Source organism: Manihot esculenta, chromosome 7, assembly GCF_001659605.2.
Source record: "Manihot esculenta cultivar AM560-2 chromosome 7, M.esculenta_v8, whole genome shotgun sequence".
NCBI classification, from domain to species: Eukaryota; Viridiplantae; Streptophyta; class Magnoliopsida; order Malpighiales; family Euphorbiaceae; genus Manihot; species Manihot esculenta.
In genome coordinates this window covers 32,942,372-32,966,453 of record NC_035167.2, presented here as the reverse complement: position 1 = coordinate 32,966,453, position 24,082 = coordinate 32,942,372, and the positions used below count along the sequence as shown (strand labels likewise).

The 24,082-nt window shown below is 32.9% G+C and overlaps 4 protein-coding genes across 4 annotated transcripts; all 4 read left to right on the top strand.

Moving 5' to 3' along the window:
* The first annotated feature begins 529 nt into the window (after positions 1 to 529).
* LOC110619076 (putative receptor-like protein kinase At3g47110) lies at positions 530 to 4,369 on the top strand. The gene is made up of 3 exons (XM_043958627.1): positions 530 to 3,233; positions 3,545 to 4,002; positions 4,107 to 4,369. Exons 1-2 carry the CDS (start codon positions 530 to 532, stop codon positions 3,988 to 3,990), a joined length of 3,150 nt encoding a protein of 1,049 aa, XP_043814562.1. The 3' UTR covers positions 3,991 to 4,002; positions 4,107 to 4,369.
* Positions 4,370 to 6,274: 1,905 nt separating this feature from the next.
* LOC110619438 (60S acidic ribosomal protein P0) lies at positions 6,275 to 9,034 on the top strand. The gene is made up of 5 exons (XM_021762882.2): positions 6,275 to 6,798; positions 7,026 to 7,094; positions 7,917 to 8,015; positions 8,109 to 8,501; positions 8,755 to 9,034. The coding sequence occupies exons 1-5, from the start codon at positions 6,541 to 6,543 to the stop codon at positions 8,899 to 8,901; spliced, it is 966 nt and encodes a 321-aa protein (XP_021618574.1). The 5' UTR covers positions 6,275 to 6,540; the 3' UTR covers positions 8,902 to 9,034.
* A 7,826-nt stretch (positions 9,035 to 16,860) lies between these two features.
* LOC110619535 (nematode resistance protein-like HSPRO2) lies at positions 16,861 to 18,673 on the top strand. Its single transcript, XM_021763045.2, has one exon. It carries the CDS (start codon positions 17,044 to 17,046, stop codon positions 18,478 to 18,480), a length of 1,437 nt encoding a protein of 478 aa, XP_021618737.1. The 5' UTR covers positions 16,861 to 17,043; the 3' UTR covers positions 18,481 to 18,673.
* A 2,617-nt stretch (positions 18,674 to 21,290) lies between these two features.
* LOC110619703 lies at positions 21,291 to 23,721 on the top strand. The gene is made up of 2 exons (XM_021763247.2): positions 21,291 to 22,995; positions 23,194 to 23,721. The coding sequence occupies exons 1-2, from the start codon at positions 21,815 to 21,817 to the stop codon at positions 23,417 to 23,419; spliced, it is 1,407 nt and encodes a 468-aa protein (XP_021618939.1). The 5' UTR covers positions 21,291 to 21,814; the 3' UTR covers positions 23,420 to 23,721.
* The last annotated feature ends 361 nt before the right edge of the window (positions 23,722 to 24,082 follow it).

Sequence of the window (24,082 nt, the reverse complement as noted above, 5' to 3'; positions counted from 1 at the left end):
GTTTAGTAAGATTCTTTTCCAATTTAACACAATCTCAACACTATTAAATATGAATAGAAGACTATAATTGCAAATACATAACCCAATCTACAAGTTGCAATCTTAGAATTAGACTTACCACAATTTCCACGTGTTATGATATCTTTTTCCACAACTCCACCGTTTATTTTATTTTTTAAATGATTTAAATTTAAATTTATTTTTTACATTTTTATAATAATTGAATTAAATTTAAATTTTTTAATATTTCTCTTTGCCAACAAAGTTTTTTCTTTTTTGTGAATTATGGTCAGCTGGAATATGGGTAATTTTAGTACACCACCTTAAAACCTCGTCAACTAACGTAAGGACCACACCACCACCCACTAATCAGGTTACCATAGCCATTAGTGTTTAGTCATTGTAGACCAGCACAAGCCACAAAGTCCAAGTCCATGCCAACCACTACGAACCCATCCCATCACTTGCACATAAATACTTCCACTAGCTCACCGAGTGCATGCATTTGTAATTTGTCAATCCTACAGAAATGGAACTTCTAATCATAGACTTAATCACCCTTTGGCCTTCAACTCATCAAGTTCATGTCGTTTTGTTGTTCTTTGCAACTTTCCTTTGCTTGCATACACCTGCCAATTGCCGTTTGGGAAATGAAACCGATCGACTTGCATTCCTGGAATTCAAATCCAAGATAGCCAGTGACCCACATGATGTCTTGAGCTCCTGGAATGATTCTGTCAACTTCTGCCAATGGCAAGGTATTTCTTGTGGCCGCAAACACCAAAGAGCTACGTCTCTAGACCTTTATGGGCTGAGCTTGTCAGGAACCATTTCTCCATATATTGGGAACCTCACCTTCTTAAGGTTCCTAAATCTACGTAACAACAGCTTCCATGGTGTCATTCCTCAGGAAGTTGGTCGCTTGTCTCGACTGAGGCATCTCAATCTCACGGATAACAGATTGGAAGATGAAATTCCAGTCAACATCAGCTACTGCTCAGAGCTCCGAATCCTGACGTTGGCTAGAAATAATTTGGTGGGTAAACTGCACGATGAACTAGGCTCTTTAAAGAAGCTTGAGAGGCTTGATATTAAAGAAAATAATCTTACAGGGAAGATCCCACATTCCTTTGGAAACCTTTCCTGCTTGAAACATTTATCTTTAGGTGAAAATAATTTGGTAGGAAATCTTCCAGACAAGTTGGGGCAGTTGACAGGCTTAGTTTTCTTCTATGTTGGATTAAATAATCTGACAGGTATAATTCCGATAGCCTTATACAATATCTCTTCAATCACTGGCTTTTCTGTGTCAAATAATCAATTGAAAGGAAGTCTCCCAACGAACGTTGGCCTCACTCTTCCAAATCTGCAATTTATCTCAGTTGGTGGCAACCGATTCTATGGAAATATTCCAGTTTCATTACATAATTCTTCTCAGCTTGAAACAATCGACTTCTCTGCCAACAAGTTCATGGGACAAGTTCCAAATCATTTGGGGCATCTAAAGAATTTACGAATGTTGAATTTGGAGATCAATCTTCTGGGAAGTAACACAAGTCAAGACTTAAGTTTTATAACTTCTTTGTCAAACTGTAGTAATCTAGAAATTCTATCTTTTGCTAGAAATAATTTTGGTGGCCTGTTACCTGTCTCCATAGCCAATTTGTCAACCAAACTTAGCCTGTTAGCCATGGGATACAATCAAATATCTGGAAGACTTCCATTAGAGGTTGGGAATCTTGTCAATTTGTATGCATTAGGCATGGAGGAAAATCTTTTTTCTGGTTCAATCCCTTTTTCTTTTGGGAAGCTCAGAAAGTTGCAGATATTGTATCTGGACAGAAACCTATTATCTGGAGAAATCCCATCATCCTTAGGCAACATCAGCAACCTTATTGAACTCTATTTGTATCAAAATAGATTAGAAGGAAACATAACGAGTAGCCTTGCCAACTGCCAAAGCCTGAAAGCCCTGGATATTGCAGATAATCTCCTTGCAGGCTTCATACCGCAGGAGATTCTTCGTCTCTCCTCTTTATCATTGTTTCTTAACTTATCATACAACACATTGACTGGTCCACTACCCCTGGAAGTTCACAAACTGATAAATATTAATTCACTGGATGTGTCACATAACAAGCTGTTTGGGGAAATTCCTGAGAGAATAGGTGATTGCTTGATGCTAGCACTTCTTAACATGCAGGACAATTTTCTCCAAGGAGCCATTCCCTCAACCTTTGCTTCCTTGAGAGGTCTCATACATTTAGATCTGTCAAGGAACAATTTATCAGGAAACATTCCAAAAGAGCTGGAGAAGCTTCCTTTCTTGGAATATTTGAATCTCTCATTCAACAATTTTGAGGGTAAGGTACCAACCAAGGGAGTTTTTAGCAAGATAAATGCATTTTCACTTATTGGAAACAACAATCTCTGTGGGGGTATCCCAGAATTGCAGCTGCCAGCTTGCCCCATCAAACGAAAGAAAAACAAAAAGTCTCCTGCTGCCATTATCCTTGCCATAGTCATCAGTTCAATTGTGCTTTTCATGGCAATGGCATTCATATGGATTTTCTATTGGCGAAAATCGAGAAAGCATATATCATTCAATCCTATTGTGGGTAAGCTCCTTCGAATTTCATACAATGAGCTTTTCCGGGCAACTCAGGGATTCTCTTCAGATAGCTTAATTGGACAAGGTCGTTTTGGCTCTGTATATAAAGGAAGTATTGATCTACAAGGAGAGAAGACAGTTGCTGTGAAAGTACTCAACCTTCAACAGCATGGAGCTTCCAAGAGCTTCATTGCTGAGTGCAAAGCATTGCGAAACATTAGGCACCGAAATATAGTGAAGATCCTGACATACTGCTCCAGCATTGATTTTAGAGGCAATGATTTCAGAGCTCTTGTTCTCGATTTCATGGTGAATGGAAGTCTGGAAATGTGGTTGCATCCAGAAGAGGATAATAATAATCAGCCAAGGAAATTAAACCTTCTTCAGAGACTTCGTATCGCGATTGATGTGTCATCTGCAGTACATTATCTTCATGATCATTGTGAACCACAAATAATTCATTGCGACTTGAAGCCAAATAATATTCTTCTTGACAATGAGCTGACTGCTCATGTTGGCGATTTTGGATTATCAAGGTTCCTTCCCAATACCACTAGTGATTCTTCTCAAGGCCAAACAAGCTCCACTGGGATAAAGGGAACAATAGGCTATATCCCTCCAGGTAAAATCTTCTTCATATTTATAAATTAGGGAAAAAGTAAAAAAAATTGCGATTTCACTCACTTTTATTTTAGGGTTTGAGATTTAATTTGTATCAAAATAGTATTTCATAACATAATTTTCACGTTATCTCAATATCTATATATTGTCGTTATTTGCTAATAATACGACTATGAGATGCTATTTTAACACAAAATGAATTATAGATGCTAAAATAAACGTTTTTCTATAAAATAACCACGACAAACTGGTCTTCTATAAGAAAAAAAAGTCAAAATTGATCAAAGTAATAGAACTGGATGCATATTGCAGAATATGGAATAGGAAGTGATGGGGCAACAACATCTGGAGATGTATACAGCTTTGGAATAATTTTGCTTGAGATTTTCACAGGAAGGACACCAACTGATGAATTATTCACAGATGGTTTGAGTCTCCACAGCTTTGTTAGATCTAAGCTACCAGGACAAGTCCTGCAGGTTCTAGATCCGATGCTGATAGCATCAGGAGAAGTGGGAGCTGCAGAAATTGTGGAGGACAGTGAGAGGGATGATGATCACACAGAGATCCAAGAAACTCGAATCAATGTTGAAAATTTGAGACAAGAGAGAGACAATGTGCAAAAATGTATTGTTTCAGTTCTGGAAATTGGTCTTGCATGCTCCACAGAATTACCAGGAGATAGAATGAATATGAGCGATGTCTCCAGGAAACTGAACATCATCACAGAAGCTTTCCTTCGTTCAAGGACTTCTTAAGTTTGATGAATGGTAATCCAGTATTTTTTTCCTTTAAGACATTTTTATTGACATTGATCATTATCTTCATATTTGATTATAACCCAAAAAATTTATTGATTTGGATTCCATTGCAGAGGCATAATTAAGCTGGGGCATTCAATCATTAATCTGAGTTTCAGAGCAGGACGTTTCAGCAAATAAACCTCAAGCTCTACCTCTTGAGCTGTCTACTCTCTACTTTTCTTTTAGCCAAATCCAAAACCAGAATGTTAAAAATAAATCTGAAAATTTATTTCTTTAATCAAATTTCCCATCAATCAGCATTTAACATCTCTCTTCATTCTTGAACATGAATAATAATAATAATAATAAACAACTTGGTCCACTCCATGGCAACAGCAGCTTGTCTAAAAAACAGAGAAATTCATTCTCTGTTATTATAAGTCAAGGTAATAGATTTTACATAAACTCCTGATTAGTGCATTAGGACAACATAAATCTTCCCTTCTCTTCCTTTGAAGTTGGTAAGAATTTTAAAAAATATTTAGGAATTTAATTGGCAAGATTTCAAAACTCGCAGTCATTCAATTATCAGCAGAAAGAACTAAAACTTTTGGCAATTTGTTTAACACAGAAAAATATACAATTTTCTCGGAAAATATGAGAATTTAACCCTTGGTATTTAAACATCAAAGCTCAATTAAACACAAAAAATAACTCTTACATATTTTGTAATAGCTAATTGGACTAAATCCCAATTATTTACATATTTTTACGCTTTAATGTAAGCCTTTTAATTTTGTTATTTATCTTCCTAATCTCTGTAGTTGGAGATAATTTTAGTTGATGTTGAAAATTAACATTTGGAATTCAATTTTTATGCACAAAGCATGCTATATGGAATATTTCTATATGCAAAAATTGAGTTTCAAATGTTAATTTTAAAATTTAAATAAATTGAATCTATATAAAAATAGTGAGATGATAAATTACCGTTTGAACTTTTTTAAAAACTTACTATTTAATCCTATAATATAGAAAATTTTATTAATTAGTATTCAAATCTTGAAAAATATATTAAAATATTTTTGTAGCAATTAAATATTATAAAAAATATAAAATACAATGAAAAAATTAATTAATAGATTTTTTATAAAATTTATTGAATTTTTTAAATTATAATAACTAAATAATAAAATATTTAATGGTTTAAATTTATGAAAAGACTAATTAATAAATTTTTTAAAATTTTAAAAATATTCAATATATTTTTCAAAATTAAAAATGGATTTTTATATAATATAATATAGAGATTAAATAATTTTTTTTTTTAAAATAAACATTATACCTTTCCTGTTACTATCAAAACGAGTTGTTGGACCTGATCCGGTCCGATGCGCAGACTTAACAAAAGGATCTCATTAAAAATAGATTTTTAATATTTAGATTCGGCCTAATATTAGTATTTGGCCTAATCCGCAACGAACAGTGAACGAGCACAGACAGTCTATTTATTTTTTAAAATAAAATTATATTGAAATTAAAAAAATTAATTAAATTCATACAGTTAATTAAAATTATATATTATACTAATCACGATAAAAAAAATTAAAAAATATTATAATCAACAAATAAATTTTAATTATTTTTTTCTCTCCCAATCCAATTAAACATTATAATTATCTATTATGCATCACAATTAACATAAATTAATATAGAAATAGTAATAAAAAATTATAATTTTAACAATTTTTTTAATAAAAAAATTAAAATTTAAATAAAATTTATTAAAGTCGTTTAAATAATAAAATAAATTTACTAAAAATTATACAAAATAAAAAAATATTAATCAATATTATTTTTTTCAAAATTAATAATATTTAAATCTTATTTAAAAACTAATACATATTTTTCTTTCTACTCTTTTATTGTTATTTATATTTTAATATTTATATATAAAAAATAAATTAACGAATAAAATAATATTATTTGAATATTTTTAAAATACACAGCCCGCGTATTCATCCGATCTGGTCTATGCATACTCAATCTTAAACCGAACGAGTGAAAAAAACCATTTTAAAAACAAATCTGTTCAAATCTGAAAAAAAATACAGATAATTCCGAGTTATCCGTGAACTTACTATCTTTCCCTGTTCCCTTCGATTATCAATTCAACCCAAGCCAACCTAGTAGGACTCAGCCCAGACCAACCCAACCCAAAAAGACCGAGCCCAACAATTCCGGAGAACCTCACAGCCATCCATTAGATGATACGCATCTAGAGATCAAATACCAGCCCTTCGATCCAGGTTTCACAAAAACCCTACTTTCCCTTCCGAACTATATAACCTAACTGAAACCCTAATTCGATCTATACCAAGCTTTTAACTTCTCTCCTTTTTCACTCTCGATAGCACAGTACACGGAGGTTAAAGAGACGGCGCCGTCTTGCTGTCCGCCTTGACCAAGCCGTAGCTTCGTCTTGGCCCTCTAATTTTGTTGTATCATTCTTTGTTCCTAGTTTGATTCGTTTGTGTGTTTTAGTTCTTGTGAAATCAAGATCAAATGGCCGGAAAACCATCCAAGGCTGATAAGAAGATTGCTTACGATGCTAAGCTCTGCCAATTGCTGGACGAATACAGCCAGATCTTAGTTGTGGCGGCGGATAATGTTGGGTCCAATCAGCTGCAGAACATCAGGACGGGTCTTCGAGGTGACTCTGTGGTTCTCATGGGAAAGAATACCATGATGAAGAGGTCCATTAGAGTCCACGCTGATAAGACTGGGAACAAAGCGTTCCTTAATCTCATCCCCCTCCTTCAGGTATATTTGCTCTAGATTTTGTTCATTTTTGGCTTTTCGATTTCTGGGTTTTTTGTTTGATCATTTAAACTAAAATAGCTGTCCCTTTATGTTGTAATAGTACTCTTCTGCATGAAGGTTGGATTTCTAGATTAATGTGAAGTTACAGATAGTGTAATTTGGATGCCTTCTTAAGAAAAAAAATGCGATAAACCTTTTTACGATCTCTTTTCTTTTTCCATAATTAGGGCAATGTGGGATTGATTTTCACAAAGGGTGATCTCAAGGAAGTGAGCGAAGAAGTTGCCAAATACAAGGTGCAGTAACTGATATATCTTTTATTTCTTGTGCGTATGTTAGTTTATTTCTGTTGGAACGTGATTGCTCCTGGTTGGCTTAGTAAGAATTCAGCTGATATTATGAATCTTAATTGCTCAATGTGATAGTAGAAATTGACTTGGTAATCATAGATAATTTAAATGTATAATCTCTTTTAAATTTAATGCTTGTGGTTGATTATTCTAGCGTCTTTGCTGTGCAGTAAGGGTCTTTTTAGCACTGCTGTCGGAGCTGTCATTGAGAATATTTCTTAAACATATTAGTTAAGAGTATCAAAAACTGATGTGAAAATTAACTTTACATATTTATGTCGAAAGAATGCCAAAATAATAGATCACCTTATTCCAACTTTTTTTAACAGCATTTAGAATGGTTATTTTCCTGGAGAGCACTCTTTTACATCAATGCCAAACAGTCTCTAAATCAAAACATTATGAATTTTTAATATGCATTATTGCTGCTTTAGGTATTCATGGAGAATTTGTAGTTTGGGATTGTTGAAATAATGGTAAGCATATTTTGGAATCATCTTGTGCTGACTTCGTTTTGATTCACTTGTAGAAGAGCAGCAAAAGATGTGCCAGACAACTATGTTGGCTCTGTTTATATTAGATGTTGCCCGTAGCAACTTCACACTGTAATGTACTTTGGAGTGTGGACTGTGGATTAAGTTGTTACATTTGCTAAGGACTTATGCTAGATTTGCATACGTGCAATATTTTGATTATGTTGCTTATGCTTGACATGTGTGCTTTTGGAGGTTTTTTAATCCAACTGATGTTTCCATTATGAGTGGACAGGTTGGAGCTCCTGCTCGAGTTGGTTTGGTTGCCCCAATTGATGTTGTTGTCCCTCCTGGCAATACGGGGCTCGATCCATCCCAAACTTCTTTCTTCCAGGTCTGATATCTGAATGATGATTCTGTCGTTGCAGGCTATTTTCTGCTTACTGCCAATCAAGTCTAACAGTTGACTTTATTTTGTCAAATTTAGGTGCTCAATATTCCTACTAAGATTAACAAGGGTACTGTTGAAATTATCACCCCTGTGGAGCTTATCAAGAAGGGTGAGAAGGTTGGCTCTTCTGAGGCTGCTTTGCTGGCAAAGCTTGGCATAAGGCCATTCTCTTATGGTCTTATTGTCCTGTCTGTTTATGACAATGGTTCTGTGTTCAGCCCAGAGGTGCTTGATCTGACTGAGGATGATCTTGTTGAGAAGTTTGCAACTGGTGTCTCCATGGTCACTGCATTGGCATTAGCCATCTCATACCCGACTCTGGCAGCTGCACCACATATGTTCATTAATGCCTACAAGAATGTCCTGGCAATTGCAGTTGCAACTGAGTATTCCTTCCCACAGGCAGAGAAGGTGAAAGAATACCTAAAGGTAGGTTCATCCATAAATTAGGTGTTGCTGATTGTCATTTTTGCTAAATTTGGAGAGATGAGCATATCATATCTTAGCTCGTTTTAGCATGAGCTTATACAAGTGATTAAGTAGCCTTGCTCTTCAAAATGACTAGCCGAGTCAATTTTGCAATCCAACTATCCATTTTTTGCTCTTTCAATATGTATTTTTTTCAATATGGGACTTTTTAGGCCAACTCATTTGTCAACAATTTGTACTGGTGTGATTGCAGGATCCTAGCAAGTTTGCTGTTGCTGCTGTTCCAGTTGCAGCTGCTGATGCTGGTGCTGCCCCAGCTGCTGTTGCCAAGGAGGAGGAAAAGAAGGAAGAACCAGCTGAGGAGTCTGATGACGACATGGGTTTCAGCCTGTTTGATTAAGTGTCATCTAGATTACTAGTTTAGGATTTTGCTTCTGGCACAATCTTGGCGACTTAATGTTATTTTGGAGAATTTTCATGTTATTTGCCAGGTTTCCATACATTTATAGGGATGTTGCACATCTTTTCGCAAAGTTATCTCATCCTTGCTAATCGTTTATGGTGAAATAATTTCTCGAATGCCTTTCATCCAGTGTTTTAGATTACAGGGCAAAATTTTGGTCAAAGTCCCTAGAGTTTTACATTGAAACTAAAAAGTAAGTTTTAGTTCTGTTAATTAATGAGCTCTATTAAAATTGAGAAACTTTTTTAATGCGAATGTCTCTCTCTTGTTTAAGGCACTCATGAGATCAGTTTCAAGAGATTTATTTAATTAATTATCTAAAATTTGACGTAAATAACTATTCGCATGTTGAGAAGGATTGGTTTTTTCAATATACTCTCTATGACGAGAAATTAGAACCAAATTGAGAAATTTCGTAGCGTGCTAAAGGAAGATTTTCATGTAATTTAATCAAATATAAAATCATCAACAAGACGAAAATTAATTGTGCATTGGATTAGATTTTGCACAGAATAATACATATCACGGAGGCGGCCTTGACTTGACCTGCCTTGCAAGCCTTTACCAAGTATTTAAAAGACTTTTGTGAAGGCAAAATGGTCAAAACTGTATCAATTTGTTTTAGATTTGGTGGTAGTGCAAATCATCTCCAACGTATCTTGCTAAGATATCAATCTCGGAGTTATCCCACTAAAATACTTGGGTTAGATCAATATTAATTAAATTATTTAATAATTTTCAATTGTAGGATTATTTTTAATTTGATAATTACATCTCTATAGTTAAAAATCAAAATCTGGAGAGAGGAATTGATTTTAATAATAATTATTTGACGTGTAATTAGAAAAAAATTATTATTTTGAAAAATACTCATTAAAGATTCAGATCTTAATTTAAATGATCATTTATTAAAAAAATTTTGATCTTTTTTAATAATATTAAAAATAGTTGTTAAACATATTTTTAAATTATATTTTTGAAAATAAAAAATGTTCAAATGAATGATAATATAGGTTGATATATGATGAAACAAGAAAGGAATCCATTAATAGAAATTTTGAATAGCTGGAGGAAGGGATAAGATACGCTGTTCCTTGTTTGAGTTGGAATTCAACCAATAGAAATGCATTTCCAATTTTCTAGTTATCCTTTGCAATACTCTTCCAAGCTATTGAACTTATCCCTAATTTTATTTTTTCCCACTTATTATTCATGTATGCTCACATGCATTGTCCCATAAATAGAAAAATTCAAATACCAAATATTTTTATATTTTAAATTTCTCTTGTGGATTTATTTATTCATTGAAAGCTCAATGACTTGAAATAATAATTATAGGCAACCTAATGAGAAGCAAGTCTTTTACTTTTTGTTTATCAAAGAGCAATATGATTGTTTTTCTTTTACTTTTAAAATACAGACGTGGAAATCTTGAATTGAAATCGTATACTTACCTATTTAAAATTATTATTTTCTTTATAAAGAAACAAAATAATTAAAATTTTTTTAAATAAAAATCGAATCAAATTAAATAAAAAATTAAACTACAATTTTAAATTAATTTAATTTAATTAAATTTTTTAATTTGAACCTTTCCTTCTAAAGGCTATACTTTCCTTGACCCTTTCGCTATACTTTCCTTTAGGTTTTTATTGAATCAAAAAAATTTTCTCTTTAAGAATATGCTAAATCTCTTAATAGGTAAGTAGTGAAATTTTATTTAAATTCAAAATTTTTGTATAATTTAATTTTAGAAAAAAATATATAAAATACAAGTCATGAGTTAAAAAAATATAAAAATGTCAAATAAATTATATAATAAATATCAAAAAGTCGATTGAAAATTTATTTTTTAAACTATTATTAAAATATTAAATAAATCAAATTAAAACTAAATATACTAAGTAGAACGGAACTCATATTTTTTAATTTTAATAAATCATTATTTTAATAATAATTTAAATATAAATTTAAATTGAAAAAATAAAATTTAATATTTTGAATCATTGTTACATACTTCAGTGATAAATTGACATTTTAGCCATATAAAGATATATGATGTGATTCCTTGGAGATAAAATACCATGATTATAGGAGTAAATTCAATTATTAATTGATAAAAAAATTTATTTAAATTCAATTTATTATAAATCTAAAAAATAAACATATAAATTTCCTTTATTTTATATAATAAATTCAAAACATAAACATATAAATTTCCTTTATTTTGTACTTTTTTTTAAAAACTATTATTATATTTCTGAATTTTTAAAAAATTTCACTAATTTATTTATATTTTAAAATCACTTAATTAAAACGTTATAAGATTCTTTAATCATTTTGTTAAAAAAAAAATTAGTTAATTTATTTTAATCTTAATAAAAAAGATTAAATAGTATAAATATTAATTAATTTATTTTATTTTAATCAAAATAATTAAAAAATAGGTTAAATTAAAATTATAGAATCTAAATATAAGTAATTTAAGGTATAATTAAAGAGTTACATTTTATAAAATATAGTAAAATTTTAATTGGGTGATTTTGAGTTAAATACTAACCAATTAATTTTATAAAAATTAATAAATTTTATAATAATTTATATATATATAATAATAATAATAATAATAAAAACAGTGGTGTCCTAATGGGCTTGGAAGTCAAATATTACAGGAAAATAAGTGCTTATCTGAAAAACCCATTTGTCTAGAATTCAAGTGACAGTTTTCCTATTAAGCAACCGTTGACTTTTAGCCAAGGGATAATGAAAAAGATGGCTTAATGTTAATCCCACCAAAATCGTTAGCCCTATATATATATAAATAATACTTTATATTCTTCTTAAAAACGAGAAATAATTTTGAAAAAAAAATTAAAAAAAATCGACGGATAAATTATAAATTACCACAGGTACTTTAATTTTTTAAAAATTATATATAAAAATTCACAAGTAAATTTTTTGCATTTAAAATCATAGTACTCATTCCTCAAATTCCAGAAAATCCATTGAAATAATAGTTGAATGATAAGTCTTTATCCCATTTGAATGAAATATGGATCTCTGAATAATCCCCTTTTAAGGGATTGATGTTGATTTACACTATTTGAATAATGTATAATATCTTCTCTGATTGTCAAAACAAGAGCCTAATTAATAATATGCATAATTGACCTGCTAGCCAACCCCACTTCAGAATCAAAATCACACAAATTTAAATTCATTTATTTAGATAAATAAATAAAAAATTATTCCAGTCAAATTAAATTTCGAATTCGCTAATGTTTAAATTTTATCTCAACAGATACAAAAATCTTACATTTTAATTGCATAATATTAATTGTGATATTCTGAAATGCAGAAAAAATAAAATTTATAGTAGTTGAGTAAATTTGCCCTTTATTCAATGCTTCCCCACCCTCTTATTTCCTTTCTTTTGCTTACTAGTGACGCCTAAACGGCTTTTCCACTACCGTGATTTTAGGCTTTTCTACTACAATGACGCTCATTCCTGTCAGATAGGTCCATACGTACAAAAGTGTTTATTTTCTCACCTACGTCAGGCGGTCATTTAATTTTCTTCAGTGCGCATGCGAAAAAGGGTTACGGAAGAACTGGGCCTATTTATTTATTATCATGTCTAGTCTCTGGACTCAAATGCGAACCAACCCGTCGAACATTTGGTGGTCCAAATTTGGTCCGACGAGCAGGTCTGTCTAAGATTGTTTTAAGTTCTGAGTCTAATATATTTTTGTGGATCTTGACTCGATTCAAAGGAAAGTGAAAGGAGCGACGGTTATTAAACTGGATGCATCTACCCAAGAAAAATTGCTTAACTATAGATTAAGATCGATATCCTGGAATTCATGTGTGGAGTTAAAATTTTGTTAATGGACGTATCTGCATATGGTTTGGCATTATCCATAAAAGAAGTGGATGAATGGTGAGAGCGTTTCTGGCGTTATCCCATTGACCGAATGCCGCAATCTTTTTCCTAAAGGATATCACGACACATTACTGTTATTTCTCTTTTTAGTACTGTTATTGTCAAAAGATGGCAGCCTAATCATTCCACCATCTTCCATTTCTTCCCCTTTTCACAAAATCCAACCAAAAAGAATAAATTAATTCTTTTGGTTTAAAATAATAAAATAAATTTAATTAAATATAATATTTAAATTACTTTTCGGGGTTTGTATAGATAGAATTACGACATAATTAAATCTGCTTTTTTACTTTCTATTATATTAAATGAGCTAGACTTTCTCTTGACAGATCCGAACTCTTGATCAGTTCGATCTTTTTTAATTACAAATTGAATGGTGTATTGATGAATCGGTCTGCTTAGAACTCTAACTAGACTTTTTCTTAGTCAGTCTGAACTCTTGATCGGTCTGGCATTTTTTAATTACAAATTGGATAATGTGTTGATGGATCGATCTGCTTAGAATTCTAATAGATTTTGAGTTTCTCTTTTTTTAAAATTCGACTTCAATTTAAGTGTGAAAATTTATAAAAACCTTGTACACTCTCTAAAAGTATCAAAATTAAAGATAAACATCAAACACAAGAAAAAAAAAAGCATATAAAAAAGTTTCCAATCGTAATTATTAAATTAATAAATCCATAATTTTATAAACATGTCATGACTTATTGACATACAATAAGGAAGCAAATGGTTTCATATTTCTCATGTGATGTCTATCCATTGCAAGCTCATCTCAGGACAACAACACACTAATCTTATCATCCTTTTCCCTGTTTTTTTCTTCATAATTTTATCCAATTTGACTTGACTAGAGAATCATCTCATAATATTTATTATTTAATAATAAACACTATAAAACTTCAAATATAATCTAAATATAGCATTTTTATATGTTTCTTTGTGGTTTCTATTACAAGAATTCTTAGGGATCAACATCAACAATAATATTCTTAATTACTCCAATCAAACCTATGTTCATTTTTTGTTTTATTCTTTTGTTGTCTGCCTTGGTTTGATCAAACAAGAAAGGAATCTATAATAGGATCAACAACAACTCTATTGATTAGGGCAAGGGATAATACTCTTGAATTTATCGCAGAAGAATGATACTCTAAACATTGCTTAAAAAAAAAGAAGCTTATTTATCTTTTTTTTTTAAAAAAAACACCAAAACAAATGAAAGCAACAAAAAAAAATTATTAAAGAGGTGATGTGGAGGTGAGGGTCCTTCGGAACTTTGAAGCGATACAGAGAGTTAGTGGAGGAATTGGAAGCACGAAATCCCCATACTCTCTCTTTACACAACATTGACCACTAATCTTATGCCACCTATTCTTCCTCTATACATGCAATGCCACCATCTTTCATATTCTTATTCTTCCTAATCTACCACAAAATAGAAAAAAAAAATTATTAAAAAATAAAGTGATTTTAATAAGTATTTATTTAATTTTATTTAAAAAAATATCAAATCATTTATTTTAATACCTATTAATAGCTAATTCTTATTTTTCCTTCGACGAACAAAGCCGCATCACAAGCCGCAAAACATGCTTCCTTGCTGGGAAACCTGCCCTGCTAGCTCGCAATTGGCTCCCTTCAAAGTCAAAAAAAGCCAACCATTATTATTCCACGTCATACCATTTAGTATAATATTATAATAATACCTTTTTTTTTAATATATACATGGCGGTTCCAGCCCAAAATACATTAATTTAATTTTTTTTAAAGATATTCAAATTAAATCTTGAAGAAAACCTCGCAAAATTTTAATTATTATAATGATAAAAATTAAAATAAAAATACTGACTAGGCGGCCATGCATGAATTTTTTTTTTTCATATTACTGCTATGTGACTAGGCGTGTCAGCCAATAAATCATTTACCGAATGCAACAGTAGTAGAATCCACATGGCACCGATCGAACTGCCTTGTCTGGCACCGCCGATGTGACTTGATGTGTCCACCTAAGATCAGACAGGTGGGGAGTAGATAACGGTGGGTGACTCACGTGACTCCCACGCCACGTGTTGAGTTTAGGGGTCACACTCACGTGCTTGGCCGTGTGATTAGTTGGCAAGAGATGAAGCGTTGTCGAGTTGGAAGCCACCAGGCCCAGTCTACTTTATGTGTACGTAAGGAGACACGTGTGCCAATGGTAGGCGGTGGAGTTTCTTCTGGATTTCCCATTGGTCGCGGTAAACGCGGAGATCGAATCCCCATGTAGTCGAACGTAGCCAACGTTTCAAAAATCAAACGAACGGTAATAAGACGACAAAAACAAAAAGTAAAAAATAAAAAGAAGAAAGAAAAACTAGATTTTTAATTAACAAATTTAAATTTAATAGCATTAAAACTATTTTTTAAAAACATTAAAATTATGATAAATTAGCTGTTGGGTAATGGATGTAGTAGTTGAGACAGTTTTAAAACACCCATAGATTTGATTGTACGAAACCTACAGATGGCCACCATCTATTTGCCAGTGAATGAAAGTTTTAGTAGAGTCAGCTCCATGAATTCCATGTGTAATCCATAAAATAAAATAAAAATAATTTTAATAATGAAAATTAAAATTTATATTAATATAAAATTTAGATTACGATAATTATGGAAAAGATGCCAAAAGAGTTAGCTCATGATTTAGTTGAAAGCCTTACCGACGTACTAGCTGTGGCCATTTTAGAGACGTATTATTTATTGGCCTGGCAGTCACTCAGCTACCTATTTATTAGAATTCAAATAAAATCTTCTTTTTATGTACCTTTGCAAGGAGGATTGAAGGTTAGTGCGATATTAGGCCACCCGATATTTGCCAGGTGTAAAATAAAAAGATAAGAATCAAGGAGAAGGATGTCCACATCATCATCTAACACGTAGTAGCAAAAATATAACAAACTGAGTTAATTTAAATTTTAAAAAATTTAAATTTTATTTATTTATATCTCTAAAATTAAAACATAATAATATGAGATTCATATGAAAATTAAATCTAATTAAGGATTATTAATAACAAAACCATCCGCATCAATAATCAATATGAGAGAGGAGCCGCTCAGGCTTTTTATTTCTTTAAATTTCAAGGATGAGTATAAGCTTTGTACTAAATTTGCGATACATTTGCCGTGTGATCAAAATTATACACGTTGCGATTCAATGGTCGTCTTTTTGCAGTCATTTTCTCGGACAACATTATCATCTGAAAATACCACCATTCATCTATAATTGTTGACAGTTAAAGAATAACCCTGACTAAGCTTTGGGTTCGTAATTGGAATTCAATAGATTTAATTCTATATTATTTAAATTTGTTGACATTGAAATAAAATTTTATATTATTGGAATTAATTGGAAAAAATTAAATTTAAATATGCAGATATTTTTTAATAATTTTAACTAACATATTTAATATAATGATTTTGATAATAATTTAAACAGTTATGCTAAACATGATTTATATTATATTGGTGAAAAAAAAAAATCCAACCATCAAATGAAAGAAAGAAATGGGAAGTCAACAAGGTGGATGATTTATTTATATCTACAACTGCTTCTTACATTTATTCCACACAAATACGGCTAAATTTAATTATTTTTTTTATTTGGAATCACTTTTTAGAAATTATTACCTTTTTTTTCCAAATAATTAATAATTAATAGTACCAGTTTGGTATGGAATAATAATAAGAAGAAAGTGAGGATAGAGTAATGTCCAACTTGGAGGTTCCACTCGCACCTTTTACTACATTCCGACATGGGCAGTTTCCTTCCACGTTAGGTGATATGGATAAGCTTCACTTTTCCTTCCATTTCCACATTTCCATCTCCTGCACTTGCCCCTCCCTAATTTTTTTTCCTATTACCAAACAAAATTTAATTGTTTTTAAATTTCAAATTCCCTTGCCCTTCGTGCACCTTCCTTCCTATCTATCTCTCTTTCCTTCCTTCCACACGCCTTTTCTTTCCTTCTCCCTCCTCCCTCCCTCTATATATTCCTCCTCCCCCTCTCTCCTGTCTCTCTGTCAAACACAAATCTTCGGAAACTTATATCTTAACGTTTGTTCTTTTTATCCACTTTTTCTTTTCATGAAAACATGGTTGATTTAGATTGGAAAGCTAAGATGGTCTCCTCTGATCTCCCAAACAAGTCCCCTAAACTATCCAACAAGCTTCATGTCATGATCCCTTCAACGACGACGTTTCGTGGAGTCACCAATATCTCGCCGGTTCCCGCATCTGATTCATCTTGTTCGGCTTACGAGCACTACCTTCGGTTGCCTGAGTTGAGGAAGCTGTGGACTTGTAAGGAGTTTCCAGATTGGAAAAACGAGTCGATTTTGAAACCGGCTTTGCAGGCTCTAGAGATCACATTTCGGCTCGTTTCAACCATTTTATCGGACCCGAGACCGTATGCGAATCGGAGAGAATGGAAGCGGAGGCTCGAGTCGCTTGCTACTTCACAGATTCAGCTGGTTGCTATACTTTGTGAAGACAACGAAGAAGATGGAGACACACGTGGGACGGCACCGGTGTTTGATTTACGTTCATCTAACGGCATTTTGGGTCGGGATGGGAGTTACGCTGAGGTATGGAAGGTCTCACCTGAAACCACCGTGGTCAACTTGACTAGCGAGGCCAGCCTCCTTCCTCTCCTTGCGACGTGGCAGAAATCGGAGGACATCGCGCAGAAAATCCTCTACACCATCGAATGCGAGATGAGGCAGTGTCCATACACTCTAGGTCTCGGAGAGCCGAACCTCGCCGGGAAACCTAACCTCCACTTCGACGCCATTTGCAAGCCAAGCGACGTTCATAGTCTCAAGAAGAATCCTTACGATCAGATAGACAACCACGAGAACCAAACGCTGTACACCATACACCAGATTCTAGAGTCGTGGATTCAAGTAGCTAAAGAGCTCATTAAACGCGTAATTGAAAGAATCGAAAGCAAGAAATTCGATAAGGCATCAAGCGATTGCTATTTGCTCGAAAGAATTTGGAAGCTTTTATCAGAAATAGAAGATTTGCATCTGTTACTGGATCCAGACGATTTTTTGAGGCTCAAAAACCAATTGCTCATGCGATCACTAGATGAAACAGAGGAGTTCTGTTTCCGATCGAGAGCGCTGGTGGAGATAACGAAATCATGCAAGGACTTGAAGCACAAGGTTCCGGAGATTCTCGGCGTGGAGGTTGACCCCAAGGGTGGACCAAGGATACAGGAGGCGGCGATGAGATTGTACAGCGAGAAGAGAGAATTCGATAAGATTAGTTTACTTCAGGGGCTGCAGGCGACTGAGGCGGCGTTGAAGAGGTTTTTCTACGGATATAAGCAGCTGCTGGTGGTGGTTATGGGCAGCTTGGAGGCTAAAGGGAATCGGATTTTGGCGACTTCTGAGACTTGTGACTCACTGAGTCAGCTGTTCATGGAGCCGACTTATTACCCGAGTTTGGATGCAGCCAAGACGTTTTTGGGGGAGTTTTGGAGTCATGAACAGGATGGGTCGGAGAAACGGAATCGAAGAACGTAGGTGGCGGTACAGGTGGGGAATGAGGTGGACTCGGTGGCTGACTCAGTTTTGACCGAGTCAGTTGGTTGTCAGAAATTCTAGTTTGAAACAGACACATACAATTTTCCATTCATTGTACCAAAAATGTTGAACATTGTAAAATTTTTCCATATATTTATTATTATAATATATTACATTAAAATTTAATTTTAAATATCGACTTTAATAATATAATAATAAACTAAACAATTAAATAATCCAAAATAAATTTTGAAGAAACTGACTTAGTTAACTGCACGATTGAAATAATCCAAATTAAGTAGTTGTCGGCTAACTATATCTATTTTTGGTAACGAAGTCATGAACTCGTGTTCAAGAGAAATTAAGAATTTAAATTTTAGTAAGTTTTTTTTATTTTTTTTGAAATGGAAATTTTAATAAGTTGTAATAACTTTGGTATCTTTTAGAAAAAAAAATAATTTTAATATAATCAATCAATAGAATATATTGAAATCATTATTTATTTTTAATATTTATTTAAAATATAATTTCATAAATTTGGACTCATTAGTTTGTTTAAACCTAACAAGAGAGAAGCCCATTTCTTATCACAGTTATCCTAAATCCCATCTCTCACCTCTCTCTTTCTCCTCACCCACTACCAACAATGGAAGCTGAAATTTTTAATCACAAACCCTCACTTCTCGAAAAGGAAGTGAAGCGACTAAATTTGACAGCGAAAAATGCACTTGATGCCAAAAATTTTAATCACAATCTCTCAATCTCTGTAACCTCCATGCTCAACTTGTCCTCCTTCACCCATCAAGTTTCACAAATTATCAATCCTACCCTTCCATGGAGTCTGCAGAAACATCTTTGCTGGACCAATCAATAAAATCCTCACTCCTTTCGTTTGCCGCTAGTAAGTTGTTGCAAAGAGTGAAAGGAACTTACCAAGGCTACATCTGACCATCATTAATCTTTTGTCGTTGCTCACATCTTGTATTTTTTACTCTCTGAGTAATGCAATTTAGGGATTTGTCGATGGGGAGCTCGTGATTGCTTCTTCTTCATCTCTTAGATCCCTTGTTTGACATTACCCTTCCGAAGAAGGGAAATCTAAGCCAAAGAACAAGAACTCGTCCATATAGAAATCGATTTCTTATTCTGTGGACGATAGCATATAATTAGAGCGAAAGCAAAGAGCAAGAGGAGATTTCAAATTCACATTTGCATTTGTCATTTGAATCAAATGTGGATTCTGATTTGCGTCACTCTTATCTATGATATCGTGTTTCATGCAATTCTGATTAGTTTCTTTGCACCTGAGTAAGTTGATTTGAGTTTGAGTTACTATGTGGTTTTTAAAAGTTCCCATAAAATATAATTGTGGGAGAGGGAGTGAAATGGTTATTGAAAAATTCACCAGAAAAATTGCATGAAATGGAAGAAATCCTGACCTTGCGATTTTAACTTTGTTTGCTTTCGCCAGAAAAATTCACCAGTGAAACGATGACATTCGTTTACATAATACAGTTTCTCAAAACATACAGGAAAGGAGAGTTGTAAATAATTGAGAAGTAGAAAAAGGGACTCATTTCCTCTTGGGCTCTAGTGAGCTTCCTAAGCATAATCACTGTTTCTTCTTGTTCGTGTACTTTAGGACTTTTAAGTTTAGCTACAATCTCTTCCTTTTCAGGGAAAAAGGAATTGAAGCTCGAATCGATGGAATTAATTTTACATTGAGCTTTCAACTCGCAAAAGGCAGCAGAATAAATGGAGTAATTGTCGCATTATTGACAATAATAGATTCTTTAGAGGAGCTGGAGTAGAAATGATTGACTCACTGGATCAATTTGGTTGCCACACGAGAGAATAGAACTAGAGTCGTCTTCGCCATAGTCTTTAGCAACTCCTTCTTGGAGACTCTAATATCGAGGTGTAAAGTCTTCGATTAAGCCATCTTCATAATGATAGCTTTTTTCCCAGAACTATAATCTGATGGAAAAGGATATTAAGTACCATGAGTATAACACCAGCGGAGAATCGTGGACTTGATGGCTAAATTAGAGATTATAGCAGTAAAATCCGAAATGGAGTGATGCGAGGAGCGAAATCCAAGTCTCGACAAACCAAAACAAAAATGCCGTTGAAGGTCTAGCCGGAGGCGACTCCAATTGGGTGCAAGGCACTGCAAATGGGATCAAACCCATTGTGAAAAACATTGACAAACCTTTAGATGGTATGCTGTTGGTTTTGCTTTTGGCATATTAGATACTCTTTGAAATGTAGATTTTTCTTTTATATGATTTGTGATTTTAGTTTGAACTCGAAATCTTTTAATTTTAAAAATAATTTTGGTATCAATAAATTAGAATATATTTTTAATTCAATGGTTTTGGATTTTTTGAGGTTTGTCAAAGGAGTCACAAGCATTTTGGGTCATCAAGCAATTTTAGGAAATGCTGATAGTTCTGATAAAATAATGTCATAAAAAAATTATAAAATTATATACATATATAATTAAATATAATATTATGTAATTTTATATTATTACTTATATAAATTTAATTATATTCTCATATAGATGTTATATTATATATGAAACACAATATATTTAAAAAAAATTAGTATAATAAAATATAAAAAACACATTTTTTGTCAATCACAAATTATAAGTTATTTTCTTTTTTGAAATGTTAATTTATTCCTGGTTATTTATACTCTATTTAGTGGACATTAAAAGTGAAATTAATTAATTTCAAGGATTAATAATAAAATAATATATAGAGAGTATATAAGTAAAGGAAATATAAAATTCATATTAAAAAATCAAATAAAACTAACCACCAAAACAAAATCAGTAAAAAAGGGTTTACTATTTTTCATACGTTGTTTGCCAAAAATTAACGAAACAAATTCGATTCAGTTCTCTTTTCTCTCTCTTTCTTGTTGTTTCTTTCAAAGAAACAACTGAAGAACCGTTCTGGCGATCACATTACAATCATAAACTTTTTGGTAATAACCATTTTTTTTTCCTTTTTCCTCTGATAAATTAATATATTTAGTTCCCATTTTCTTACATAAACCAATTCAACTCATTTTTTCTTGTGGGAATTTTCCTTTCTTCTTCGAGTCTCTGTTTGAGAAATTGGAGAAAGTTGATACAACTTTCATCCAAAGGAGATTTTGATTTTTGTTTTGACTCTTGTGGGTTGCTTTTATTCAAAATCTCAGGTGGGATTGAACTGAAAAGCAAGAGCAACATCTAGAGTCTCTCTCTCTCTCTCTCTCTCTTTTGATTCATCATCTTCTTCTTCTAGCCTTGAAAAGAGGATCAATCTTTGTTCATTAAATGGGATTAGAGAGTCTTCAAAGCCTGCAAAATTTCAATCTTTTAGCTGCTCATTCATCATCTTATTCATTGAAACTTGTCTGCGCAAGATCGTCCTCTCTATCCTCATTTCAAAGCCAATGCAATCTCTCTTTCTCATATTCATTTGGTCGTCCTTGTATCCTTTTCGTTTCTTGTGGTGATCTCCCAAGTTCTGGCCTAAAACAATCTTGCAGGGCTCATTTTAAAGGGTCTTTTGATGATGAGTTTGAAGATTTCCCAAGAAAATTTTGTGTTTCAGATGGCAAGATTTCTAAAAACTCAACATGTAATGGTGGGGATAAGAGCAGAGAAAGAACTGATTATTCCATTTCGTTTTTGCCTACTTTTCTGGAGCCTAATTTTCTTGGAATCCAACGAGAGTTGTCGGAGAGAGATGAGATTGAAAAAATGAGCATTGTTCGCAAAGCAAACAGTGTTGAAATCCCTTTATCTCTGAGGATAATTGGTAGAAAGCAAAAATGCGAAGGGGGTTCTGTAGATTCAGAGGATTTTGCACACTGTTCTGCCAAGAAAGCTTTTTCTTCAATGGTGTTTATGATTCGAGAGCTTCAAAATTATGCTGTATCTACAAGAGGAGAGCTTTGCAGAGAAGATTTACATGGAGTTCTGAATAAGCTTCACAAAGAAATGAATGCTTCCTATGTCTGGTTATTTAAACAAGTCTTCTCTCGAACTCCAAATCTCATGGTCGACGTGATGCGTCTTTCAGCTAATTTCACTGTAAATTCACTGGTTGATAATATGGCAGCCAACAGATCTCGAAGATTACACCATAATTTGGTTACCACACAAGAAATGAGTAGAAAACAAGTTAGTGTTGAGAGATCATTGACTTCATTGCCTGAAATTTCATTTCCTGGATATGAAGAAATGATCAAGGACGAGGAGGAGATGAAGTTGTGGAAATCAATGGTGGAAGAAGCTTCAATGCTGCAAGAAAAATCAACATATCCAGTTCTTGATCAGGAGACAAAGAAGCAGCTTGTGTCAGCCATTTCGGTAGAGCTTGAAGCAGAGGATTATTTGGAGTTTCATACAACAGATATTGTTTACCAGATGAGTGTATCTGAGGATCCAAATAACTCTCTTCTCTCTAATTATGCTCAGTTTCTCTACTTAGTTCGCCATGACTACGACAGGTGAGTCTTCTACTTAGTTCACCAGTACGCATTGACAGAGACTTAAGAGGGCAGACTAGGGCTATCACCCCTGAAATTTTAGTTTTCAAATGGGAGAATATTGAATATGAGTTTATTTTTAATATACTTTGACCTCCTGAATGTAAATGTTAGCGTCTGTCCTTGTCTTAGTGTCTGTATTCTGTATGAACTTCACAGGGCTGAGGAGTGCTTCAAGCGAGCGATAATGACAGGACAAGCAGACCCCGAGACGTTCAGCCGTTACGCAGATTTCTTGTGGGTAGTAAGGAAAGATTTGTGGAGTGCAGAAGAGTTCTATCAGCAAGCAATAGAAGCTGCACCAGACAGCCATTATTATGCATCAAAGTATGCTCATTTCCTATGGAGCACAGGAGGAGAAGACACATGTTTTCTTTCCTCTTAGTACTGATGTACAATAAGGGCAATTTGAATACAGATTTTTTAAGTCAACATGTTTTGCTCATTCTCCTACTTCCTCATTTCATTTAACTGAAAATAATTGTATACACGTGTGTGCGCGCGCGCAAATCTGCACACTCATCAGGAAAATTTAGCTTAATCTTCAGTGTTAACTCCTGTTTTTGTTTCCGTAGTTTGTGTTTTTTAGCCAGGCTTATATGTCTTATTAAGAGATAGACAAAGACTTATATGTAAAAATCATATGTGCATGGAATTGCAAATCTATTATGGAACTATCATAATGAAATTGCTTCCTATTCCTTACCTAATTGTTTATCAGTAAATTCTTACAGTTTCTACCTTGATCTTGATTATTAAAAGCGTTAATCTGGTTAAAATTAGGCTGCTGGGGCTTGAGAGACTTGAAAGAATTATAAAATATAGGGTAAACTATAATTTAGTCCATGTAGTCTCTGTACTTTCAACAATTAGCTATTTAATCCTTGTAGTTAAAAGAAAAAATCAACAAATTGCTCTCTTATATGAAAAATTCATTATGTTATTTATATAATGACTAATTTATTGAGTATATTTAAACTATGGAGACTAAATTGTTAGAATATATTGGAATTATAGAAATGAAGCTGTGAATAAAACAAAAGAATCC

Coding starts and splice junctions, on each gene's coding strand:
- LOC110619535 (XM_021763045.2), top strand. CDS start 17,044: ATGGTTGATTTAGATTGGAAAGCTAAGATGGTCTCCTCTGATCTCCCA.
- LOC110619703 (XM_021763247.2), top strand. CDS start 21,815: ATGGGATTAGAGAGTCTTCAAAGCCTGCAAAATTTCAATCTTTTAGCT. Junction 22,996..23,193: donor GTTCGCCATGACTACGACAG/GTGAGTCTTCTA, acceptor TGAACTTCACAG/GGCTGAGGAGTGCTTCAAGC.
- LOC110619076 (XM_043958627.1), top strand. CDS start 530: ATGGAACTTCTAATCATAGACTTAATCACCCTTTGGCCTTCAACTCAT. Junction 3,234..3,544: donor AATAGGCTATATCCCTCCAG/GTAAAATCTTCT, acceptor TGCATATTGCAG/AATATGGAATAGGAAGTGAT.
- LOC110619438 (XM_021762882.2), top strand. CDS start 6,541: ATGGCCGGAAAACCATCCAAGGCTGATAAGAAGATTGCTTACGATGCT. Junction 8,016..8,108: donor CCCAAACTTCTTTCTTCCAG/GTCTGATATCTG, acceptor TGTCAAATTTAG/GTGCTCAATATTCCTACTAA. Junction 8,502..8,754: donor AGGTGAAAGAATACCTAAAG/GTAGGTTCATCC, acceptor GTGTGATTGCAG/GATCCTAGCAAGTTTGCTGT.